Source organism: Sycon ciliatum, chromosome 13 (assembly GCF_964019385.1).
Source record: "Sycon ciliatum chromosome 13, ocSycCili1.1, whole genome shotgun sequence".
Taxonomy (NCBI): domain Eukaryota; kingdom Metazoa; phylum Porifera; class Calcarea; order Leucosolenida; family Sycettidae; genus Sycon; species Sycon ciliatum.
In genome coordinates, this window is record NC_088655.1 from 11790453 (window position 1) to 11803315 (window position 12863).

The 12863-nt window shown below is 48.7% G+C and overlaps 2 protein-coding genes across 3 annotated transcripts in view; both read right to left on the reverse strand.

The window, feature by feature from the left end:
* LOC135830047 (protein mono-ADP-ribosyltransferase PARP4-like) overlaps positions 1-1020 on the reverse strand; it is a 62352-nt gene extending 61332 nt beyond the window's left edge. For both annotated transcript variants that reach the window (XM_065342430.1, XM_065342429.1), the window contains exon 1: positions 628-1020. In XM_065342430.1, coding sequence (XP_065198502.1) covers positions 628-780 — 153 coding nt within the window. In that variant the 5' untranslated portion in view covers positions 781-1020. The remainder of the gene's footprint in view (positions 1-627) is intronic.
* Positions 1021-8474: 7454 nt separating this feature from the next.
* Positions 8475-11832, reverse strand: LOC135829800 (uncharacterized). The gene is made up of 3 exons (XM_065342185.1): positions 11007-11832; positions 10421-10577; positions 8475-9914 (listed from the first exon to the last, which is right to left on the reverse strand). Exons 1-3 carry the CDS (start codon positions 11749-11751, stop codon positions 9539-9541), a joined length of 1278 nt encoding a protein of 425 aa, XP_065198257.1. The 5' UTR covers positions 11752-11832; the 3' UTR covers positions 8475-9538.
* Between the last annotated feature and the right edge of the window lie 1031 nt (positions 11833-12863).

A 12863-nucleotide genomic window follows, 5' to 3' on the forward strand; every position in this document is an offset into this window, starting at 1 on the left:
GTGTGTGTGTGTGTGTGTGTGTGTGTGTGTGTGTGTGTGTGTGTGTGTGTCCCATATGGTGCAGTGGTATGTTCAGCGATTTCCAATCGATAGATTGCGGGTTCGATTCCCGACGATTATGGTCACACACGTCTTTCTTCTCTTTCTCAGACTCTTCCTGACTTTTCTTTCATTCTCCTGGGTGGTTACCAACAGCCAGTGCATGCCGGAGTATGTGGTGTGATGTGTGTGCGGGAAAAAAAAAAAAAAAGAAAGAAAAAAAAAGGAAAAGACGAAAAATAGGGATTCACTGGCCAGAAAATGTCACTCCAAATAGCTGTATGGTGTAGACCAGGCTGAATAGTGACGGTCAATTCTTCAGCCTTGCAAGCTGTTGAATGGTGCAATCCCAGCACAAGTTGCTATGGCTTCTGCCGTAGCATTGCTATCATCGCCTCCGGCGATGGGCGTCAAAGGTCAGGTGTGTGTGTGTGTGTGTGTGTGTGTGTGTGTGTGTGTGTGTGTGTGTGTGTGTGTGTGTGTGTGTGTGTGTGTGTGTGTGCGTGGTGTGGGTGTATGCATGTATGCATACCAATATACGTGCACGCATGCTTTTCATTCAAACAGAGAGTCTGATTTCGTGAATACCTGCTTGCTGATGACAAACGACACGATGCCACCGAGGCTGACGATCGCTTTGCGAACCCTCTGCTTGTCCTTCCACGGAGTGTCACTGCTCAGCTGCAATACCAGTTGCTGTTTGTACAGCGGCGAGGTTGAGGCCGCGCTAGGGTTGGCCATGCCGCTATACGCCAACAATGGCGAAGCCCGTGCGAGAGAATCTGATACGCTTTGCCACACGGTATGTGCCTACCGAGCACAAAAATAGTATTGTGATCGCACCAACTGGTAGCTTGTTTTCTCCTTTAGCTCGTCAGATCCTGCGGGACATTCCCCAAAACTAAAAATGAGCTTAGCCCACGCGAGAGCTCCGTATTCTTTGGCACCTCTTCGCTTCAGTCTCACTCTCAGATTTTATTGCCTTTTGCGAGCAAGCTTGTGTCCGTAACTCTGCAGGTGATGCATAAAAACGTCTACGCAAACACACGCTGTACCCTGAAATGTTTACACTGTAGTTTTGTTTGCAAGGGACGGTCCCTACCTAAGTCCTTGCACCGGTAATCCATATCCCGAGCTCCACGTCACCACGCGCGAGCCATTCATGAGTCATAATAATACTAGTAATCATGACATCTCGGAGAGCCGGCTGTGAGGTTTTACATGTATTTATTATTTTGGAGACGAAGGACATATACACGTCGACAGTGCCCTTGTATTTTCCTGGGGGGGGGGGGGGGGGGGGGGGGTTGTGTTTTTTTGTTTTTTGTTTCTCGTTTTTTTCACACATACAATAATTATTGTTTTCATTTTTTGGTGTTGTGTTCTAATCATTCGCCATGCCACTGTCAATTATAGCAATAAAAACTGCTTTATGGCAGTTTTCTAAAAAAAGTTATTGTGTTCTAGTCCATGGATCCCGTCTAAAAAGTAAGAAATTAACGAAATGTGATCGCCGAAAATTAAAATTTCACACAAAACCTCACAATAATCACGACACTTGAAGATCTAATAGTACGGCTTTCAACACTTGTATATTCCGACACTTGTACTTATACAAGTACATGTACTGCGCCAACATGCTTGCATATGAAAGAGGACCACGAGGGGAAAAGGTCGTCTCGCATCCTGTGTGTGATTATTGTGAGGTTTTGTGTGAAATTTTAATTTTCGGCTATCACATTTCGTTAATTTCTTACTTTTTAGACGGGGTCCATGGACTAGAACACAATAACTTTTTTTAGAAAACTGCCATAAAGCAGTTTTTATTGCTATAATTTCGTTTGTTTTTTTGGCTAAAGGATATAATTGTGTAACCAATGGAATGCCCTAATGATGGTTTAGTAGTCTAGATACAGTGCAACGAGTGTTAGTTTCCAAGATCTTTACAAGACTGGCGAACACTAAATGTCATGAAGAAAGTGAAGAGAAAGGAGGTTTATATAGGAAAGAGATTGTGATAGAAGACTGTGCAATGAAGTTTGTTGTTTTGTTAGATATCTGACGTGTGCTGTTTGGAAGAAGTGTTTGGATGCAAACAGAACTTACAAGAGATGAGTAAAGACTACTTTTCTACAATAGCGTTGTAGGCGAGGAGTGCGTAACATCAAAAGATGTCGTAATGTGTATTGGAACTATGCTAGCCAAACATTACGTAATGATTATGGTAGCGAAGTACGTGTAGTAGGTATTACAATGTGTGCGAGAGTATGGTGAATCAGTGTTTGTGATGATGAGGAAAATATGACGTGTACATGCAAACAAATGATGATATCATGATGCGAGAACGTCAGAGACGCTACAGAGCTCCCCTCCTAGTGAATGAGTAATGAGCGATAACTAGCGCGATAAAGTGAGAGCAAGCAAATGGGATAAGCGAGAGAGTGTCAGAAATAGGCGGGAAATCTGACTTGACGACCAGCTCGTGTTTGGCGTGGCGGAGGCACGTCGAATGCGAGCGATGGCGTCGGCTTGGTCGGATGGCAATGGTCGACAGACTGGTTGTCATGGAATGCGGGTTTGAGTCGGTCGATGGATACTGTGTCGGAGCGGCCGTTGAGGTCGAGGCGGAAGTACTTATCATGACGTTCCAGGACTCGGTGTGGACCAGTGTAAGGACGTTGGAGGGGCGTTCGTGTTGCATCTGTGCGAATGAAGACATGAGAGCATGTCGAGAGGTCAGCTGGAATGAACGGATGCTGGGTGGGTGGCTTGCGGGGTTGTGTAGGGCGGAGCTCGGACATGGCTTGTTTGAGGCGGCTGACATAGGACGTCGGATCCGGAAATGGCTCAGGCTCGTCAGTGAGGAAATCACTTGGCAGGCGGAGGTGGCAACCGTAGACCATTTCTGCAACTGAGCAGTTGAGGTCAGCCTTCAGGGAGGAGCGAATGCCGAGCAGGACTAGTGGCAGATGTTCCGTCCAGCGCTGTGGATTGTCGGAAGCTCGGAGTGCAGCTTTCAGTTGTCTGTGAAAGCGCTCTACCATGCCGTTGGCAGCAGGGTGGTAAGCCGTTGTACGAATGCGAGACGTGCCAAGTAGTGACATGAGCGATGACCACAGGGATGACTCAAATTGGGCACCTCGGTCGGTTGTGAGCACAGTGGGAACACCAAATCGGGCGACCCAGGTGGCAACAAACTGGCGAGCGACGGTTTCGGCTGTAATGTCGGGAATAGGTACTGCTTCGGGCCAGCGAGTAAAGCGATCTACCATCGTCAAGAGGTAGCGAGACTCACTAGAAGATGGAAGCGGGCCTACGATGTCGACATGGACATGGGAGAAACGGGCATCAGGTTGCTTGAATGCACTTACGGGAGATGTGGTGTGGCGTTGAACTTTAGACTGCTGACAAGCGTGGCAGGTACGACACCACTCACTAATATCCTTGTTCATTGCGGGCCAGACGTAGCGAGCTGTAATCAGGTGCCTGGTAGCGCGGGTACCAGGGTGGGAGAGGCCGTGAAGCGAATTGAAAACAGCACGGCGCAGCTTGGCAGGTACATACGGGCGGGCAGACGCAGTAGAGGTGTCACAGATGAGCGAGTGATCAGTCATGGGCAGAGCTATAGATTGCCAGCATAGCGAAGTGGATGGATCCTTACCAGGACTGGGCAAGTCTGGATCATCTTGTTGAGCGGCGGCAAAGGAAGCTGTGTCAATGGCAGTGATGGCAGAAACGGGCTCATCGGGTAGGTGGCATCGTGACAGTGCATCAGCGGCAGCATTCTGAGAACCCTTGACATGACGAATATCTGTCGTGAACTCAGCAATGTACGACAAATGGCGCTGTTGACGCGGGCTGTGGGTCTGTGAACGGCTGTGGATGGCATGTGTCAGAGGCTTGTGATCGGTGCACACATGGAAGACACGCCCTTCCAGGAAGTGTCGGAAATGCTTAATGGCTAGGTAAATAGCGAGGAGCTCTCGACAGAAGGTGCTGTAGCGTGTCTCTGCAGGCTTTAACTTGCGTGAAAAGAAGGCAACAGGGTAACACTCACCATCTAGCTCTTGTTGGAGGACGGCACCAACAGCAATGTCTGAAGCGTCGACCATCAAGCTGTAGGCGGCATCCGGGCGAGGATGGTGAAGTGTGATGGCATCAGTGAACGCAGCTTTGACATCATTGAAAGCAGCGAGGGCCGAGTCGGACCAGACGAGCGCGCCTTTGGTGCGGTGGCGTTTCTCAAGCATAGCGTGCAGAGGTGCGAGCTTAGCAGCAAGATGTGGCTGAAATCGGTGATAGAACGTGACGAAGCCGATGAACTCACGGAGCTTACGAACACTAGCTGGCTGTGGGAATTCACGAATGGCGGTCATGCGAGCGTCGAGAGGTCGGATACCTGAGGCAGTCACGTGATGTCCCAGAAAGTCAAGCTCATCCTGGCCGAACTGCGACTTCCGGACGTTGATCAAGATGCCATGTGAAGCAAGGCGGGAGAATATGCAGCGAAGGTGGGCCATATGTTCAGCGGGTGAGGCGCTAGCAATGAGCAAGTCATCCAGATATGCAAAGCAGAAGGGAAGGTCTGAAACTACCTGGTCAATGAAGCGTTGGAATGTCTGGGCTGCGTTGCGAAGGCCAAAGGGCATGCGGACAAACTCAAACAGTCCAAAGGGGGTGGTGATGGCAGTTTTCGGGATGTCGTCAGGGTGCACAGGAATGTGGTGGTATGCACGGACGAGGTCAATCTTAGAGAATATGATCTTGTCATGCAGGTGGGACGTAAAGTCTTGAATATGCGGGATGGGATAGCGGTCGGGGATCGTGCAGTCATTCAAGGCTCGGTAATCACCACAGGGTCGCCAGTCACCGGATTTCTTTGGCACCATATGCAGGGGGGATGACCATGCACTAGAGGAGGGACGAATAATGCCTAAATCTAACATGTGTTGGAACTCACACTTAGCGACAGCAAGGCGGTCGGGTGCCAGACGGCGAGGCTTAGCGTGGACGGGGTGGCCATCTGTGACTATGCGGTGCGTCACATTGTGCTTGACAGGCGAGTCACCAGTGGTCGGTCGGACAAGGTCAGGAAACTCACTCAGCAGGGCAGAATACTCACTAGGGCTGTCAGTGTCCAGCAGGTTGGTAGCGGAGGTGCTGACATCCGAGGCGAATCCGACAACGGCAAGTTGAGTAGTGGAGTCCCGGAGACATCTGGCGGCCAGGTCGACAGTGAGTTGGAAGTGGCCAAGGAAATCCGCACCCAGGATCGGATAGCTGACGTCAGCAACGACGAAGACCCATTTGAAAGTGCGTCGGAGACCTAAGTCTAAATCTAGCAGCTGCTGACCGTACGTGGCGATGCTGCTCTGATTCGCTGCACGGAGACGAGGACTATTGCGATGAACACGACGAGACAGAGTTACGAATGACGGAGGAAGAACACTGACGGCGGCGCCGGTGTCGACAAGGAACTCGACGGACTGGGAGCGATCCTTGACGAATAGTAGGCGACCGGTAGCGGTATTCGAGGGGCCAACCACACTAGCGGTCGCGACTAGTGGCTGGCCTTCCCGTTTCCCGACAGGAATCGGCAGGGGTCTCGGCATTTGTTCGCCTTCGCACCGAACGCACGGTGATACCAGCAAAGGTCGTCGTGATTGTCACGGCCGGGAGACCTGGAGGCACTTGGGTGGCGTGACGGTGGCCCGGGACTACGCTCTCGTTGGCGGCCACGCTGGCAAGGGGCACCGGTGTCACGGGTCATCACATTCACAGCGGACGTCAGCTTGGCGAGTTCAGCTCGGAGCTGGGCCATCTCAGCCCTGTCAGCGGTGCAGGCCTGTTCCGCATCTGTGGACGCTGTAGATCTACATGATAAGGCCGTACTAGACCGAGCAGGGCTAGGGGCTTCACTCAGAGCGTGAACACTTGTACCGGTGAGTGGGGTTGAGCACGTGCTTTCAACCACCTTGTCAGCAAGCGCTGCAAGTTCGTCCAGGCTGAGGCTTGCAGGTGTTGCAGCCAGAATCAGGCGGACCGTCACGGGCAAACGCTGTACAAATAGCTCGCGCAGGATAGTTGGGTCTAGCGACTTACTGCCGAAAGGCCGATTCATACTTCATTTTTTGCGACGCGAAAGCGCGATGCGATGCGATGCGTTGAGTTTGCGACGTCGCACTTGCTTCGCAAACCAACGCAAACACCAAAACGCCAAAGTTGGCCAAGTTCAACTTTTCGCGACAGCGATGCGAGACGACAGCGCTTCACCATGGTAAAAACAATGGCGGCACGGGCGCGTAGGAGTTCACAATTTTATTTTGTGTGTATTGTATTTTGTCTGCAAATGTTTTTCGTACGAGTTGCTTTTTGAATTATTTCCCGGAGCTCGAGAACATGTTGTTGACAAGGAAGACTTTTTGTATTTGGCTTTCATTTCCTTGCTGTCTACTCTTCCTGTACGGTGTTACCAAGAGTACCTAAACAGTTTATGTACTCTTGGTATTACTGATTTTCATTTCCACACCTTGTATTGTGACAATGGCTACGTTCGAAGATTCACAATCGTTTTCTGAGATGCTCCAAGACTCCAGCTTTCACTCTCAGCCCGAGCCCGAGTCACCTGAAGTGAGTGTAGTGGAAGGAAAGCCGAGCCACGAGGAGTACTTTGTTGAAGAGGTGCGACGGTACGGATGTCTGTGGGATAAAACCTCAAAGCATAACAAGGACAAGTGAGTTACTTGCCTTGCTTGCATACAGGTAGATTTGTTCTTTCACATTTCTTTTCCATTTTACATGTACAGAAATTTATTCTAGTCTACAATGTAGTTGTCCAGTGTTGAATGTGCTGGAATTTGCACACTACACCGCAGTAATTACATCGATCTGCCTTATATAATAGCATGCAGAATTGGGTGGAACTTGGATGGCTTGATTGGGGTTTCAACACTTTTGTTCGGAATATGAAATGCCGCCAGTGACTGGGACAGGCTTGATCATAACATGGTCGCACACACTGTACTCAGGGATACATAATATCGAGTACCAGCCTCGTTCTTGGCATGGCAGGAAATGTGCCCTATTTATAAAGTTCGATCGCAATTGTTCATTACTTACTTGAAATTGTTGTCTCCGCATCGACCACTTCATCTACTTTATACCTGTAATCCTCTTTGTTTCATGTGCATGCTATTTCCAGATTCATGAAGGAGCGTGCATGGCTGAAGGTGGCAGAGTCGCAACCTGCCAAGGATCTCCAGCTGAGATCACCCGCCGAATGTCAAAAGAAATTTAAGTATCTACGCGATACTTACGTGCGTCTGAAGAGGGAGCACATCTCCAAGTTACCCCGGAGTGGCTCCGGAACCGTCTGTGTTCCTGCTCCTGCATGGCACTTATGGAGTTGCATGAATTTTGTAGACTCAACAATAAGGAAGAGGGCGACGACATCAAACACTGGCGAAGCAACATGTGTCCCCCCTGCCGCTGTACTAGTACCTCATTCCCCCTCAACCTCTTCTCTCTCTTCCTCTCTTCCTCTCTCGCCTTCCTCTCTCCCTCTCTCGGCTTCCTCTCTTCCCCTGGCCCTGTCTCCTCTTGGTGAGGATTGCTCAGAGGAGGAAGCACTGGACAGCCCAGCACCCGCCAATCGATCAGCACCACCAGCTGCTGAGAAAATTGGAACGGCACCAAAGGCCAAGAAACGGCGTGCTGACGACATGGACCTGACTAGTAGTTTGGTATCAACGGCTAACACCGTGTTGTCACTGGCCAAGCAGAGGGTAAATGCACCAGCCAGCGACAACGAAGACGCCACCTGGTGCAATGCACTTGCCCTTAGCATGGGACATTTGTCCAGAAAAAACAAGGCGCAGCTCAAGGCTAAAGTTCAGCAGCTTTTGGCTGACTTCGAGGAGTGATTCTGTGCAGTTGTTTGATTGCCAGATCACAATACCGGTCATCAGGTCATGTATTCCAACATAATATTGATTGTTTATCGTCAGATTGATTCTGTGCAGTTGTATGATCGCCAGATCAGAATACCGGTCATCAGGCCATGTAAAATACAGTGCTGGTCAATGAAATCCAGTCGCGTCACTCAAGTTTGCGCCTTGCAGCATTCCTCTTCCCAGTGTCGCCGGTCTATGGCCGTGTACTTTACTGACGTCATGACGCGGCTAGATCTCATTGAGCAACACTGTATATTGATTGTTTATGGTCAGATTTCTCCCGGAAATTGGGGCGATGCAGATGAATCGTCAGCCATGGATAACATTATTACAAGTTATTTTTGAGTGCTGGAAATAAGGGAATATGAAACAACCAACGTAGGACGGGGAAAGCTAGACCAGAGCGCCCATCATTACGGGGTTGAAGCAGAGTCCACATTCACGCTTGCTCAAATTCATGCGCACGCACACACGATGCAGAGATGAGTTTGCATGCAAACATTTATATGCATGCCTCATTTACCGTAATTGCGTGAGCAAGCTCAAGTTACTTGCAACAGCAAAACCAGACAAAGAATATCCAAAAAAGAATAACTATAAACACGCTCACACATCTGGACTTGCAGATAAAGCTAGACCAGAGCAAACGTAATTACGGGATCGAAGCAGAGTCCACATTCGCACTTGCTCAAATTCATGCACATGCACCCACACAACAGCAAAACCGGACGGAGGATACCAAAAATAATCATGGAAGCCCGGACAATGAAGAGGAAAAGGAGTAGAACACCAGCAAAAAATAATAACTATAAACACGCTCACACCCACACAACAGGACGAAGAATACCAAAAAATAATAATGGAAGCCCGGACAAAGAATAAGAAAAGGAGTAGAAAACCAGCAAAGAATAATAACTATAAACACGCTCACGCCCACACACACAACAGGACGAAGAATACCAAAAATATTCATGGAAGCCCGGACAAAGAATAAGAAGAGGAGTAGAAAACCAGCAACAAATTATAACTATAAACACGCTCACACCCACGCACACACACACACACACACACACACCCATACACACACGCACACACACACACACCGGCACACACACCTACACACACACATACACGCACACACACCGGCACACACGCATGTACCGTATTTCCCCGACTATAGGTCGCACCTTTTTACACTAAAAATAAAAATAAAGGGTGAAAAAGGTGAAAAGGGTGACTTGCAATCGAGTCAATATATCAAAACAATATTGCTCAAACCTGGAAATGGGGGTGCGGCTTATAATCAAGTGCGACCTATAATCGGGGAAATACGGTACGCACGCACACACACACACACACCTACGCACACACACACACCTACGCGCACACACACACACACACACACACCTACACCTACACACACACCTACACACACACACACACACACACACCTACACACACACCTACACACACACACACACACACACACACACAGAACAGGACGAAGAATACAAAAAATAATAATGGAAGCCCGACCGGAACACTCATCAATGAATTTCTGTGACAGCATCCACTTGCCAGGACACAGCTCCAGCAGGTGACAAGAAAAACCGTGCCAGCTGCTCGCGCAATGTCTTGACATGCCTTGTGAAGTTGTTGCTTGCTGCCTTGGTAATGTCAGTGAGTCCGCCGTTCTTGAAGTCAATCCGCCAAGAGCCCTCGCTCACTCGACCGTTGACGTCTGTGTCAATGAAGCCACTTGGACAGTAGGTTGCGCTGCTCTCCGTCTGGAGGAAATTGTGCAAAACTACACAGGCCTTCGTGAAATGAACAACATTTTCAGGCTTCGCATTTATTGGCTGCCGAAACAATCGCCACCGAGCCACAAGAATGCCAAAAGCATTTTCCACAATGCGTCTAGCCCTACAGAGGACAAGTGAGGAAAGAAAAAAAGTATTTATATCAGCACAAGCAATGGTGTTCTCCAATGTTGCATGCTGCAACACTACAAATCGTGTGTACTGCAGCTATAACGGTAGGGGATCGATACAGAGGTCAGTCGTTGAACAGTATGCATTTAATTGCTACCATACTTTGACCAATTTCATTTGCATTGGACCCTCTCTAGACTACCTACATAGAACATACAGTACTAAATCACATAAAATGTAAAAGACAGATTTTTCCAGACTACATTCAGACTACATTTTCAAATTGTAACCTTTTGACCTTGAGCAATTGAGCACTTGTGCTACTGGTATAACAAAAACAAAAATATCAACCAATCTACATGTACCAGATGGATGAAAAATTATAAACCCAGGGCCCGGACTGGTTGGAAAATATATAAACCTGGGACTTTTAATGGAGATAATACGGTATTGGAGCAGAATGAAGAATGGAAACCGAGGTCATTTGGAGTCTCATACCTTGACAGCCGGTAATTGAAGATCCGCTTGTCAATTGAAAGTTGCTTCCCAGGGTAAGGTCGCATCATGTAGGAGCGAAGTGGAAAAGCTTCATCTCCAACCATAAAGTAAGGGAGCCGACCTAGTCCGGGGACGGAATCGGTTGCGTCAGGAAGACCTAGTAAAAAAAGAGAAAGAAAAAAACATAAAAAAGCCTTTCGTACATATCCCTTCACCGATCATGTGGATTGTGTCGACACATACACTACTTTAATCAATGGTTTCACTTCATCTCTCTCTTTCCACCCTGAACACTTCAGTTATAGTTTGCATTTTTCTCTATCTAAATGTAAATGTTGCACGCTCTCTTCATAAAATCGCTTGTTCCATCATGTAATATTGGGATGTTATTGTAATATTTATCCCACAGATGATTGTCACAAGAAAACGCTCTTGGAAAACCGCTGTGAACTTGCGATTACTATTGTTCTTATTAATGATAGTTCACAAGTGTTTTAATACTAGTAAAGGCCTGAAGCATGCACTGTTCTTTTTAGGATTGCATTTTGTCTAATGAAAAACAAACTGGCGCTAGTCTTGTTATTACCTGCTGATGCCGACTCTAGAGACTGGCCAAAGGCACTCATAGAGAACACACCGCCGTCACTTTCGCGACCACTGGCGCCGATGTCAACCATGATGAAGCGGTATTGCGCATCCACAGCGGCCAGAAGAACGATGGAGTGGAAGTTCTTGTAGTTGTAGAAGCTACTGCCAGAGTTGTGAGGCGCTTGCATATTTATGTGCTTCCCATCGATCGCACCAATGCAGTGTGGGAAGTTCCACCTCGCGTAGAAATCAGTAGCTACAGCAGCCCATTCAGCTGGTTTTGAAGGGCACTGCATGTATTTGTCCACAAGACCAGCCCAGATGGCTTGGCATACATCGATAATGATGTGGTGGGCAGTGGAGTGGCCCACACGGAACTGGATAGCAATGTTCTGCATGGACTCTCCTGAGGCCAGATATCGCAGCGTCAGGGCTAATCGTTCCGCATTGGTGATTTCTGGTCTTGTTGCGGAATTCAGCTGACGCCTCACCGGCAAGAACGGCTCTATCAGGACGAGTAAGCGGTCGAAAACAGCCGGGGACATACGCACATACTTGAAGTGCAGGCTCTCGTCTACACTTCTCATTTGCACAATGTCTGACTGGTACGACCCTCGCTCTAACCTGTGCTGGTAATACGGACGAACACACCAACGTCTGGTCCGTGCTGTCCTCCGACGCTGAAACGCAGCAGCTAGCAGCAAACAGGCTGCTGCGACATCCAACGCTGTGTCCATATCCATCTTGCTCTTGCTCTTGCGCTCGTCTCTCTCAAAATGAAAAGAAACACGAGAACCACATCATGTCAGTGGATTTTTGCAGCTTCCCGGCACAACTTCCCGTTGCCAAGAGAACAACATTTTTTAGTTGCAAAAAAGTTGACCACGTGAAGTGCGACTCGCGGCGTCTCGCAAAATGACCTGAAAACTATAAATCAGCCGTCGCCAACGCAAGACATTTCGCACTTTCGCATCGCGCTTTCGCGTCGCAAAAAATGAAGTATGAATCGGCCTTAAAAGCTGTTGCATGCGTCGGAGGACGCGACTTGGTCGGCTGTCCCCGATGTCGGCTGTTGAGAGTAGCTCACGCAACCGTGCCTGATCGGACTTTTGTGTGCGTGCGGTGAGCGCCTCTTTCAGGACTTGGTACGGCTCCTCGGCTGGCGGCGCTAGGAGCAAGTCCCGAATCTCAGCGGCGTATTCAGGAGCCAGCGAACTCACGACGACATTATACTTGGCCCGCGGGTTGGTGATGCGATGGTTGGCAAAATGCGCTTCTGCCTGTGCAAACCAAAGCTGCGGATCGCCGGGCCAGTACTGCGGCAGTCGGAAGGTGATGGCAGACACCGGACGGTCCGGTGCGTCGTGTTGGTCGTTGCGGGCGAGTGGTTGGTTTTGGGCCGGGGCGGAGGAGCTAGCGGCAGCTGAAGCTCCAGAGGCGGAAGCGGAAGAACCATCGTCGCTGGACATATTGCACTTTACTCACGTCGGGGGTCACCAATTTAGTAGTCTAGATACAGTGCAACGAGTGTTAGTTTCCAAGATCTTTACAAGACTGGCGAACACTAAATGTCATGAAGAAAGTGAAGAGAAAGGAGGTTTATATAGGAAAGAGATTGTGATAGAAGACTGTGCAATGAAGTTTGTTGTTTTGTTAGATATCTGACGTGTGCTGTTTGGAAGAAGTGTTTGGATGCAAACAGAACTTACAAGAGATGAGTAAAGACTACTTTTCTACAATAGCGTTGTAGGCGAGGAGTGCGTAACATCAAAAGATGTCGTAATGTGTATTGGAACTATGCTAGCCAAACATTACGTAATGATTATGGTAGCGAAGTACGTGTAGTAGGTATTAC

Bases quoted from the DNA above. Each gene is read 5' to 3' on its own strand.
- LOC135829800 (XM_065342185.1), bottom strand. From the start codon at position 11,751: ATGGATATGGACACAGCGTTGGATGTCGCAGCAGCCTGTTTGCTGCTA. The intron at 10,578-11,006 runs GTAATAACAAGA...TTTTTTTACTAG, and splicing joins TCTAGAGTCGGCATCAGCAG to GTCTTCCTGACGCAACCGAT. The intron at 9,915-10,420 runs GTATGAGACTCC...TGTCCTCTGTAG, and splicing joins TTCAATTACCGGCTGTCAAG to GGCTAGACGCATTGTGGAAA.